The sequence below is a fragment of the Etheostoma cragini genome, chromosome 11 (assembly GCF_013103735.1).
Source record: "Etheostoma cragini isolate CJK2018 chromosome 11, CSU_Ecrag_1.0, whole genome shotgun sequence".
Lineage (NCBI taxonomy): Eukaryota > Metazoa > Chordata > Actinopteri > Perciformes > Percidae > Etheostoma > Etheostoma cragini.
Window position 1 is genome coordinate 15,016,908 of NC_048417.1, and position 13,200 is coordinate 15,030,107.

At 40.2% G+C, this 13,200-nt stretch overlaps 1 protein-coding gene across 6 annotated transcripts; it reads right to left on the minus strand.

The window, feature by feature from the left end:
• Positions 1-155: 155 nt before the first annotated feature.
• On the minus strand, positions 156-12,877 carry LOC117952616 (glutamate decarboxylase 1). 6 transcript variants are annotated; one of them, XM_034885046.1, is made up of 17 exons: positions 12,302-12,877; positions 11,266-11,354; positions 9,501-9,563; positions 8,378-8,533; positions 7,768-8,010; positions 7,508-7,598; positions 5,469-5,581; positions 4,817-4,932; positions 4,623-4,702; positions 4,480-4,534; positions 3,949-4,065; positions 3,771-3,835; positions 2,993-3,071; positions 2,710-2,859; positions 2,501-2,608; positions 2,080-2,169; positions 156-1,901 (listed from the first exon to the last, which is right to left on the minus strand). In XM_034885046.1, exons 2-17 carry the CDS (start codon positions 11,339-11,341, stop codon positions 1,728-1,730), a joined length of 1,776 nt encoding a protein of 591 aa, XP_034740937.1. In that variant the 5' UTR covers positions 11,342-11,354; positions 12,302-12,877; the 3' UTR covers positions 156-1,727. The 6 variants fall into 6 exon arrangements, with proteins under 6 accessions (XP_034740937.1, XP_034740936.1, XP_034740935.1 ...); XM_034885045.1 differs by having other exon boundaries at positions 11,266-11,397; XM_034885044.1 differs by having other exon boundaries at positions 11,266-11,409; positions 12,301-12,877.
• Between the last annotated feature and the right edge of the window lie 323 nt (positions 12,878-13,200).

Sequence of the window (13,200 nt, forward strand, 5' to 3'; positions counted from 1 at the left end):
GTGTGTGTGTGTGTGTGTGTGTGTGTATGTTTGTGTGTGGGGCGGGGTTCAGCGGGATGTGAGAGAAATGGTTGGTTTTGCAATTATGTTTACACCTACAATGTCAAACAAGGGACTTGTGCATTGTTCACCATATACATATTTATTTGTCCTTTTACAGCTTGCCTTTATTAGTTCTATGGATACAACAATATTACTCTGCAAATGATGGCATGGAGTTAAAGTGCCTGTATTGAATTTAATAAGGGATATGATTCCCACATCCCACAAATTAAATTATGTACAACTTTTCAATAAATCTTATAACTGTAGCAAACACTGTGCATTTCATTGTTTAAGCAAAATTCATGATAACTAATCCCAGCTTCTTTTACATTGTTTTTCTCAACATAAATGTGTGCCTATTCTCAGCATATGAAGACAAATAAAAGTTTGCATATCATAGATTTACTTAACACATTATAGTGCAGACAATCCCCATGTCTGTAGAATTAAAGCTGTCTGTGATCATGGTTAAGCATTGTGCTTTTTATCATGAACAAAGCGCCGGCAGTAGCAGCCGCACTGCCAGTCATGCCTTCAAAGTGTCAGGGCAACATTCAGTCAGTGAATCACAATAACATAGTACAGTTACACAACATAGATTGCACTAAAGGGTGATAAGTTAAATATTCTTATATAAACATCTGAATCTATCCATAAGGGAGAATAAAGGCATGTTCATAAATGTAAATCAACCCTTCTTTGGTTCACAAATACACTAAAAGAATTCAATGTTACTCAAAACATTGTAATATCATACAACAATTACCAAATAGGAAGGAGAATACATTACAAATGGAAAAGAACAGCAGATTACCTATTCACAATTTGAATCTCTGGCTATAAATAAAGTCATTCATCTATTACATTCTATACGGTATGGCTGACTTATATATAGGAGTTTTTCACTGTAAAACTAGGACACATTTGGCACAAAGGCAATGTAACAATACTATACACAATCTACACAAAATGTTTTGAAAACACAGCGATCAAGTACAATGACTGTGTTTTATATTTCCACCTATGTAATATCAAAAGTAAATAACAGCTAGGGTACAATGTGTTGGTGTATCTGGCTTGATAATTATACAGACGACATGGAGCACCAACAGTCAGTATACCATATCTATATATTACATTAATACTCTTTATGTCAATGCTATAAGGTTCCCTACATTGTGCTCTGATACTTGGGAATTGTTTTTGATGTTATTCTGTTTTCAATTCTGACTTATATATAGTACAACAGTACAATATATTATATTATTTATAGCTGCTATAGAAAGAATCATTCAAGTTCTCAGATATTCCTGCTATTTCGTATTTACATGATAAGTAACCAGTGTTAATCTCATTTTATTCAACATTTTTATATATAGGTCCATTTTTGTTAACATGTGGTTTACCAAGAATACCTTTCCTTTATGATTCTCTCACAGATTTGACTAATGTCCTTTTTTACTCAGATGACCTTGTGTTTAAATGTCTTGAATATATGTAATTGTTGCAAAAGACAGAAGAGACAGAGACACACAGGGCGTATTATTTTTTGTGCATTGCCAGATAAGACCTGTAAGCAAAAAAATGTCAACATCTTCATGAGACAAAAGGGACATGAGCCAAGGCTCAAGGCTCTCCAGAGTTGGAAATGTTTGGGGGGGACAGAGGTTCAGGTGTGGCTTTTACAAGTCATGCCCCAGTCGCTCAATCTCCTCGATCAGGAAGTCGATGTCTGACTTGGTAGCAGCGGGGTTTGAGATTACCATGCGGAAGAAGTTGACCTTGTTTCCTTGGGGCTGGTAACCCACCATTGTAGTCCCAGACTCCATCATCATTGCCTTAATCTTCGGGGCCACCTGTTGTGGAAACAATTTTGAATTACCATTCAAACTCAGATACAAGCATATGCACAAACAATTTGTCCGCAGTTTTACTGTGTGAATCACTAAATCTAAGTATTCACTATATGAATTAATTTAAGAAGGCAGGGGGAACTGGAAATGTAGCTTAAAAAGGACATTGATTAGTCATTACCTTGTGCAACCTCTCCCGCCTCTCGTCACCATCAGGCAAGCTGCGAAGGCTCGGTGGAGTATACCAGAAGCACACATTAGTGTGCTGCGGCTGATAAGAGAAAATGGCAACATTTGTAATGAGTGCCGATAAAAACAGCCTTCTGTAATTTCAGCTTTCCGTGTCAACTTGCAAAATGGTCCAATCAATTCTAAAAGCAAGTTAAGATATGAAATGTATTGTCGTAGTCATTTATCAAAACAGAAAAGGTATTCCGTAAAGCAGAAAAGCCCAGATAGCTAATAGTATTAACACAATAGTATAGACCATTTTTCTTTTTTGCTGCAGCAAATTATCTTGAGTATCCAAAAAATTCTGATTTATATTCATCTGATTTCTCAGTCCAGTGAATATTTGCTGTCTGTGTAAATGGTTATCTCACCTCTCCATCAAACACCATCTCGAAGCCCTCTCTGTTTTTTATTTTATCATAGAGGTAGGCTGACAGATCCAGGCACTTGTCGATATGCTGCTCAAATCCTACTGTTCCCTTTTAGGTAGATTGAAAAAGAAAGAATAAGGAGTTGTTACATTCTAGATATGGCAGCAGGGTTAGTAGAGACTTTGGAAAAAAACTAATAAAATAAACACCTTTGCCTTCCACATGAGCCAGAACTTGAAGATGTCGACATGACGCCCACACTGAATGGCTTTATCACCTGTGTCGTATGTGGTATCATACTGTTTATCTGGCTGGAAGAGGTAACCAGCACACATGGAGTTGCAGCCTGTTAATAATCCCTAAAATGGACACAACCGTGGTGAAAGAAACAGAAAGGTTACCAACCACCGGCCAAAAACATTATCTAACGTTATCTTATCCTGCTAGTGCAGGAGTGTTATTGTGAGCAGCAGGCAAGTGAAGAAAACTCACCCTCTCTCTGACCAGAACGGCAGAGCACTGCAGAGGCACTCCCATCATTTTATGAGGGTTCCAGGTGACTGAGTTGGCTCTGCACAGATATTGAAACAGTAAACACAGCTCTGTTATTGTGATTGTGTGTAAAATGCATGTGTGTGTGTGTGTGTGCGTGCGTGTCACGTTTTTTGGCCCAGATTTTAAAGAGGCACTGCAGCAATTTGGTATTATACTTCCATGAGGGTTAGGGTTAGCGTGATCCATCCCTAGGGAACTTTGTTGTGTAATTCACCATGTGTCTCTCCTCCCTCATTTCCTGTCATCCCTCTACTGTCTACTATCTGATGAAGGGTACGTATGTAAAGCAAAATATGAGAAAAGACAGATTAATTTGGTTTTAAAATCCAAATCAAATAGCAAAGCCCAAGATATCCTGACATTCATTCTCAAGCATGGGTCAAGACACCAAAACACCAGGTCCTACGTTTCTCTAAATGCAACTCATTAGCATCTATGGAAGGCCCTTTGTCATTCAAACTCAGTGCCCCCAGTTTAATGCAGTTTTTCTTCCCTAAAAAGCTGAAGTCTCCACTAAAAGCCCATGCCACAATATCCCTGACAACATCATGAGGTTTAGAATTACCCATGTGATGTCCGGGTTATCCATTCAGAGACATGATACAACTGTTTTCACAGGCTGAGTAGTGTTCTCTGTGACGCGTAAACTGAACTTGATGCGTAAAATCATCCACACTTAAAAAAATATCTGTTCAACTGTGCATCACTCTTTTACCTCTCTACTCCATTCAGCTTGTGTCTGTGCTTCCTGGACATCAGCAAACCTCCACCCCATGCACCCTGCACAGGAAACAACACAATTATAACAGTAAGGATGCTAATGTCTATTAAAGTGACTGATAGGTACAGCTGATGTTATTTTTTTGTAATGAAGATTATTGATATTCTCTTACGTCCACATGAAGCCACATGTTATACTTTTCACAAATGTCTGCAATTTCATTGATAGGATCAAAGGCTCCATAGACGGTAGTACCAGCGGTGGCATTCACAAACATTGGCACATACCCCTGCAAACCGGAAGCATTGGAGAGAGAAGAAAACATTGGCTACAATTGTGGGCTGAATTCAAGTTGTTATGTTAATTCTTTCCCTGTGATTGTTGACATCAGAGAGATGGACACACACTCTAATGATGCACTCTTCCTGTGTGCATCTTCTGCTTTGCCATTTCCTCTAGCCTGCACATCACTTGGCCTTTGAAGGATTACTTTGAGGAGAGGTACTTTAGACTGGGGCGGCCTCTCATGTGAGCAGACCGAAGCATTAACCTCATTGAATAACCTCGCTGCTCTGGCACACAAGTGTTTCCTTTGCTACAGGTAAACTTCACGGCTCAGAGAAGTGATTCTCAATGTACACTGATAGAATCAAATTAATAAGTTAAAGGGGGTGATGTTTGAGTCATTGTTGTTGACATTCACCTTTTGCTTGGCCTCTATGACTTTGGCTTCCAAATCAGCAGGAATGACTCTTCCTCTGTAAAAGAAAAAGATGCAATAGTAAGTCAACCAGATATTTGATCTTTTACCAGACTGTCTGCATGTAGGTTCAGTAAAAAGCAAACCTCTTGTCTGTGTTCAAAAGAATTAGGTTCTCGGTCCCAAAGCCCAGAGCTGCACTGGCTTTCTTGATGGAATAGTGGCTCTGCAAGAATGGATGTTTGATCAGCCACATATCAAGCTGGAATTAGACTTAAGATATTGATTGTCAAACTTTGTGATAAAGGTACAGTTATCCAGAGACAGTGTTAAGACTAACATGCTCTGAGGTGAAGAGGACCAGTCTGGGTGCAGCTGTCATGCCTTTGCTTTTCACTTCAGGAAAGAACTTGTATCTGGCAATCATCACGCTGTACATGTTGGAGATTGCTCCTCCTGAGGAGAGTAAATACACATTTGGACTACTTGTTCTTGGGTATCTCTATTTGAATGTGTTGTTTGTTACACATGTTTTGGAAACAACATGTACTTTTTACTCCACTACATTTAATTTAATCATTAGTTACTGCAGAATAAAAAAAAAAATCAACATATCAATTATGATCCATCATTAAAGAATAAACTACTCAGCAGTATATAAGGTGGTTAAAGTTAGCCCCGACATTACAGGCTGCAACGTTACAGTGATGCTTACACATTAATTCATAAATAATTATAATCAAAATGTATTATATCATTCTGAAATGCACCAACCTGCATCATGAGTACTTTATTATCTTTCTATATCTTTCACCACCAGAAACCAGATGAGACCCTTTAGAAGTGAGAACTTCAAATTCATAACCCAAATGCCTAAAAAAATAAATCCCCAGAACATCTAGTTGTATATCTTGTAGTATGGACCAGTAACAAGTGTCTAACGTGTTTGCATGAGGTCTTGAGAGTTATTGAGGTACTGGCTTGTCTCTCACCTGGAGAAAATATCCCATCGCCCTCTCCCTCAGACCAGCCGATAATCTCTCTCATCTTTTTCAGTGTCAGCTGCTCCATGAGCACAAAGACAGGGGCGATCTCATAAGTAAACCTGAAACCAACCGGGAAAAAAAAAACATTTTAATATGTGATGAAAACTTGATTGAGCATACAGTTTAAATTAACATTTGTGTTTTGTTGTGTGTTAAGTAAACAAATAGTACAGTTTTCTCTGTTTGATTCAAGTCAAATTCCATTTTACCTACAGGCTGCAGGAGAGACTGATGGGATCAATATGAAACTCACTGATATTTAACAACATGCAATTGTATACTCTAAGTGTACAGCACTTCAATGACAACGCCATGTTCTTCTTTTAGAAATGGCCTTTGATGCAGTGAAACGTCACAGCAAATATTTTTTCCCGTCTAATCAAAGTACATTAAAACCACTCTGCCTCAAAGAAGAGCATAGTCAATTTGGAATTACAAAACAGGCAGGCTCATCCATCTTCTCCTGACCAATATTCTTCTAATTACATAAGTATCTGCCTATTCATGCAAAAAAAGTAAATAAATCAGTGCAACATTGCAGAATGTCGCATTGTGCCCCACAGCATCTTCAGCACAGTAATAGGAAGAGGGAAAAAATAAACAAGTCAGATGCCACGCTGCAGATGTCGCCCATTAATTTCACTGCATTAATTCATGCAGACAACGCTCAATCATTCTGATTATGTAAGACCTGGAAGTGATTGTCAGGCTATTAGTGTCAGTCAATATCTGCCAGGGGTAATTAGGGTTGATGGAGTAATTAATAAAGGTAAATTACAAGTATGTAAGCAACCTCCTCCCTCTGGTTGAAGTCATCCTTGGTGATATTGCCAATAACACAAAAGCTGACTGCAATGCTTCTTTGAGGCAGGCTGTGGAAGACAGACTGGTGGTTGAACCATGTCAGAAGGAATGAGGCTATAAAAACATGTTTGAGGACTGTTAATCATTTTTTTCTGGTGATTAACATATTTATCTGGTAATAAGGCAGTTATACATTTGAGTTATACATTTTGTGATAAATGTCTTTTCCAGATCAATCAGTGATGGTGACTTTTCGCAACCTGTTAAAAGGTTAACAAACAGGCTACAATAATCAAAAAGGTTCCCTGAAGCCGCATGTGACCCCACTGGTCAGTTTTTTTTTTTATATATCAGCATTTCACTTTTATTTAACGGTTTACAATAATAGGAATGGGAAACATGGACCATGACTGGAGTCAAAACTGGGACGTATGGTATAAACCACCAGGATGTCCCAGAGTTTGGGTCAAGTCTCATCCCCTAAGTTAATCATCATTCACTAAGCCACCAGTTTATAAGGTAAACTAGAACAATTCAATGCAGTTTAGTCGAGAAAGAGAATGACAACAGAGATGACTCAACACCCCTCATGAAAAACTAAAGATAGGTTTCTCTATGCAATGGCAAACCTCATCACTGAGTCCAACTGACGGTTGTCCACATTGTGTAGCGGTCTCACGTTGGTCTGAGGGGGATAGGCTCTTTTGCCCTCCTGGCATTGTTATGATACAAGAATAAAATAAAGACACCATGTAAACTGTGAATGTGAATCAATATGCAATTTAGTGTGCCTGCAGGACTGAATTATGTGACCACAGCTTGTGCACAATTATGTGTGTGTGTGTGTGTGTGTGTGTGGGTGGGGGGGGGGAGAGCTTTACTTCTTGTTTTCCTGCTTGATTGACAATCTATTAGAGCAAACAGGGTACTTTTCTGCCAGCGACAGTAATTAGTGCATGTCATTTCAATTATAACTGAAAGACTTTCTTTTACATGGGCCATTTAAAAAACAATCAGTAAAACCAAAATCTTTAAAAAGGTAGAATAGAACCTAATGACTTTCTAACTTGATCCACTTATTATTGCTCACATGTCAAATATTATCTGCATGAGGTTATTTATGGGGTACACATTATTTTTAAACCATCGACTGATAAACGACACTGCATCACAGCACTCACATGTTAGTGTTAGCGGTTGAGGTAAGCCACTCTCCTGCCAAGCCAACAATGTCCAATCCAGTGGACAACTGGTTAAAGAACCTGGGGTGACCTGCGATTGATAAGGAGACAACAAAGCAACGGAGTCTTCGGAAAACAATTCATCATTTGAGAATGTGAGAGAGAAAACGGCTTACTGTATCTGTAATCATTACGAGTTAATCAGAGTTTTTTTACTGCAGCAGGCCTTGTTACGCGCCTTCAGGCATCTTTGTTCTTACCTGTTCTCACGCCATACTTCAAGGTGTCCCTGCAGTCCACCAGGATCTGCTCCAGAGACTCGGGTTGGTCAGAGAGCTCCAGGTTAAAGCCCTCCATGCCCTCCAGCAGCTGGTGTGGGTGGTGGAAGTCCAGGACCTTGGTGGATCGATCGAAGGTCTTCCTGACGTAGTTGGTGAGGATTTCCACAATCTCCAGCAAGAACTGCATGGTTGGCTCTTCTCCATTTTTGGCGGGCAACAGATCTACAAAATTAAATAAATCCATGACATTGATGTTTGTTTGTGTCTCTTCTGGTAAACCTACATCATACTGGGAGATTTTAGGGTCCTTTTCACTATTTACTGTTGAACTTCCTGTGACCTCTGGGTTTCTCAGCAAGTTGATAATTACTTTTACTCATTTATTTCGTGCAAGTCCTGCAACGGTTGGGTTGAAAGCAGCATTGAGGAACTAACACCCACCAACAAATGCAGTTCTTATAATCCAGATTGAATCCAGATTCAAATGTCCACACAATGTTAATTTCTTAAAGTTGTATGCGCTTTATGTGTATAGCATTTTATTACAAAAGGACGAATACATATGCATTCTTCTCCAGCATTAACCTACCTCTAGCGAACAGATTGGAGAAATCGGTCTCCGTGCGTCTGAAACGCGCATCCCCTCCGGTGTTATCGCAGGACAGCAGGTTCTTGGCTGCGTGCTCTTTGAAGGAACTCACAATTCTGTTCCTTTCCTCCAGACTGTTGTTCTTCTGTAAAAACCCTAAACGATTACAAGAAGAGGAATCCGCCGGGTGATTACACTCCCCATACATGTATAGCTGCAGCCATTTGACTGTACCAGGCCCACTATTAATCCCCCGCTCTCATTTCTGACTTTTATCTCCTTTCTGTCTTTCTCCGAGGATCGACACTGCTCCTTTTCTCACTCAATCAATCACTCACTCACGCGCGCACACACACACACTTCTTTCATGACAAGCGGGTCCCATCCTGTTCAGGAGTCGTATTTATGGGCGGAGGGCTCAGTGAGAGGTTGAACCCGGTGACATCAGCATCAAACTCCATCCAAGCAAAAACAACTTTCTGTTGTGTAGCGACTCTAAATTGTAAATAAAGCTCCTCCGACAGCGAGCAGCAAACAGCACAGGAAGCCGAAAACAACACAGGCCAAATGAACATTTGATAATGTGATGTGAATGTATCAATAAAGCCTGCTGGGGAGAATATAATCCACATGTAGGCTACTCATTATGGGTAATTAAATGGCCTTAATGAACGCAGCAGAACGTGTCGGTCAAAAATAACCAGAAGATTGTGGTGCGCACTGGTGCGTGGCCTTCACCATTATGGTAGATGTAGTCCGCCCTTGGTCAGGGTGGCAGATGACGGGAATAGTAGACTCTCAAAGCAGAAATCGGAAAATCCATCCTAATTCCTTGCTTTGACTAAGAGATAAATTGATGGGGGTGGCAGTTGATGTTCCTCACATTTTTGCATTTTGGTTAAATTAGCTAGATCTGATGTGATCGTTATGAACTAAATAATATCAGTCAACCTAAATAGTTACTCGTTGTTTGGACAATAATTCAAAATCCTGTTTGTCGAGGAATCCGTTTCCATTGAGCCACGAGTAACATGATACAGGCCAGCTATTTCTTTTTCAATCTCTATTTGACAATTCATAGTTTTTGCTTAACTTTATATAAAAACAAAATAGAGCTACTTACCACATATCTTCATTCCCAATTTTCTAGTACATCCATTAGCAACTCCACACCAAGCATCATAGCCTAAAATGACAAGAACAAAAAAACAATGAGAGGGCCTCAAAAAAGCCTCAAAAAAAAAATCCAATTTCAATGTAGGCTATATTTTTATCTTGAACAATTTAACGTTGAAAATAAATAGAGAAACGTATGAGGTCAAGTGATCTCGCATGATGAAACAAAAATAGCCCGCATGGGTGTATTGGGATTATTAAAACATTAAACCGGCACTCTTCAGGCCCCTGGATCTAAATTAGCCTATTTCCACTGTATGTCACCGTTCATGACCTAGGCGAGGACTTCAAATTAATTAGCCGTTTGGATCCACGCCAAACTAAAGATCGAATTGAGTGAATAGGCGCCGGTTTAAATGCGAGCAGCAGCAGACATGAGCCGGCTGGCCAGTGACAGATAGAGAATTACTGCGTTATCAAGGGCTTCCAGCCAGAGAGGGGATGGGGCACCTTGGGTGGGTAGCATAGACCAAATCCTCAAAAGCATCAATTTAGGGGAGGGGAGGAATAGGAGGAGGATGGGTGGTAGATGGACACGGGGGTGGGGGGGTGGGGGGGCAGTCCCACATCCCAATTTAACCCTTTACTTTGGATCATTAGATAAATCATTGCCCTGCTCAGCTCATTGGACGCACATTAACTCAGTCCCCACAATGATTTTTTTTTCTTAAGCCAGAGGAAGTGAGATGGGCAACAAAAGGACAACTAAAAACAGAAAAAAATGAAAAAAAGAAACAAGAGCAGATGTGCTGAAAAAACAGCATTCAGACCAGGCTATAGACATTTGCAGAGGTGCAGTTTGAAGGCTAGCTGCAGGCGATTTTTTGCATTGGCCTATACTTAACTTTATACAATCACTGTGTTGTGATTGTAAAGACGATGCAAAGCCATTCCGATAGGCTAATTAAATCAAATATTTTGTAAAAAGAAATAGCTCGTTTGCACTGTACAGAGATGTAAGTGCAAACGTGCAAAAGTGTAAAAGGTTAAAAAAAATCAACAATATCTGTATAATTCTTGTGCCAGAAGGATATACACCTTGAACATGATTTTAGACCTCTAATCCTTGGCAGGATCAGGCTTATATTTTTCTTTCTACTAGCCGATGCAAGGACTGGGGTGGCTGTATGGTTTCTACATTATCCTTTCTCTCAAAAGCTACAATGCTTAAGTGTACCATTAGGGGCAATTTAACATGGCTGAATTAACAGCCACTTCAGGGCAATCTTCATTTCTCCATGCAGGCACTTTATTTAGCCCGAGCACATTCAGCCAAATTCACACAAAAAAATGAATGCATTAAACACCACCCCTCATACTACTACTACTACTAATAATAATAATAATGATAATGATAATTAGTTACATTTTTTTGCAAAAAAAAAAACCCTTAGCCTTTCTCATAGGATGTTCCGGTGGTGCAGCCTCGGGCTTGTTTCCCATGCTAATTGCTACTGTTAGTAGAGGACATCAGGTTTTGACAGCAGCATTCATCTGTCACGCAGATGCCGGGAGGTCGGTGTGGTGAATGAAATGCGGCGGTGATTTGTGGCAAAGGAAGCTTTCTCAAATGGCAGCGGATACTACACCCCCCCCCCCCCCCCCCCCCCCCCCCCCCCTTTTTTTTTTCTCCCTCAATGAAAATGATTAATGGCATTGCCCACAGAGTAAATAGCACACATGAAATAGCATTTTATCTGTGATGGACCTACTTGAGCCCGGTGGTCGTAAATTTGCCGAGTTGGGATCCGGTTCGCCACCAGAGGAGGAGGGTGCAGACGCCGCCATCACTCCAGACACCCTGTGCCAAAGTCTTCACCTCAGAAAGCCTGGTCACTTTTTTTCTTTAATGCAAAAAATACTTCTTTATACCATCAAAATAAGAAGTAAAAGGCTCACTGGCGGGGAAAGAGAAAAAAACCCAAGAACAAATAGTATTTTTAAATGTTGGTCGGTTAAAAGGAGATGCTTAAGTGTGGGACACAGACCTGTAGATGACAGGGGCACAGCCTGTCTTACAAGTTGAGTTCCAATTAGTCGGCACAAAGAAAAACGCTGAATCGAAGATGACAAGCTCAGCTTCTTCAACTGTTCACTGACAGAAGAAAAATCCCCAATTGAACCAGTAGCCACTGACAGGAGCACGTTATTTCAGCGTCATATCTTGATCCTGCTCAGGATGGATGATGGTTTACAGCCGCCAGACACCTTCGTGTTTGTCGTCATAATACATAGCAGTGCATTAATTGTTCTATAGCGAAGGCTATGAAATACGCAAATACTGAATATCTGGAGTTAATGCTACGTGCAAATTATTCAAATTAAAGCCTACAGAGCGCAGACAAAATTATACTTTTCTCCAATTAACATTTTGGCCTATATCGTCATCAGAAGCCTGGCTTTGGATCCACAAACTTGCATGACGAATGTCAGTTGTAGGTGATTATTTGCAATTATGATCGTAATGCAGATTAAAGTCCCCCATAGAAAAAAACACGACTTGCATCCTTCTTTCCAAACCCCCAACCGGTTATTAAAAAATAAAGGAGATTTGTAACGCGTAACAATAACCCCGTGCAACATAAACACGTGCAATTCATTCACAAGCTACAGGCCGATTCTGTCACTTAATTTTATTCCCTTTGCAGAGCGACCTTAAACACCTGTTAGAGCATCTTCAATGACAATTAAGAAAGAATTCGTTTAGGTTGGACTGGTAAGAGTCTAAAAATGAATAAAGCCACTTACCGTGATGATGTGGGTCCAGGTGAACAGGTGCAGTCCCCCCAAAAAAGTGAATTTACCACAAAATTTAGTCCTGAAGGAGAGACAGCTTCGCTCTTTGGTACACTCCGAGAAGGAGAATAAACAACAGACCTGAGCTTCAGATCTCTGCTAGACCCCACACAAGGTGACCTTGCTTTTGTTGGAGTAGGTTTGATTAGCAGACATTCAAAGCAAGCCTTGTCTGTTTATTGTCATTGCGCACGAATGAGTCACTAGTAGCCTACCTCCATCGGTGCTGCACATTTGTGGAGCGGACTCGTCTAAAGGGTAGCCCGCAGGTTTGACACTGATAGGTGCCGCTTTCGGCCCCTGAAGTGTGACTTTTTTTGAAAGCGTTGATTGTCTTCGGATGTATATATAGCTCTGGTTTGAATTCTGGTCACGGACGTGGACTTTAAGTTTGATGATATGAGCAACACATTAGGCTACGTGGAAAGAACAGGATCGAAGAGGGGAGGGGGAGAGGGTCGCTGGTTTTGTTCTTTGAGGGAAAAAAACAAGAGGACAACCGTAAAGACGCAATCACGATCCTAAATACTCCTTATTAATAATCCTTATTATTCTAACCCTAAAACCCTCCAACCATGAATGAGTTTACCATGTCAACATTATGAACTGAGGTCGATTAAAAAAAGGTTTGCAGATGATCTTAACACTATTTATCGTAATATACAGAATATGCGTCTCATAAACATCTTATTTTCCCACTTTTTGTGAAGGCAGGATGGTTTTTGAATGGTGAAGATGTAACCGACAACATCATGACACACTGAAAGGACAAAAAAACACAAAATCCACAAGGTGGCAGTGAGAAACCAGGAATGACTCCTGCAAGAGAAGAGACACAAACGGGCCACTCC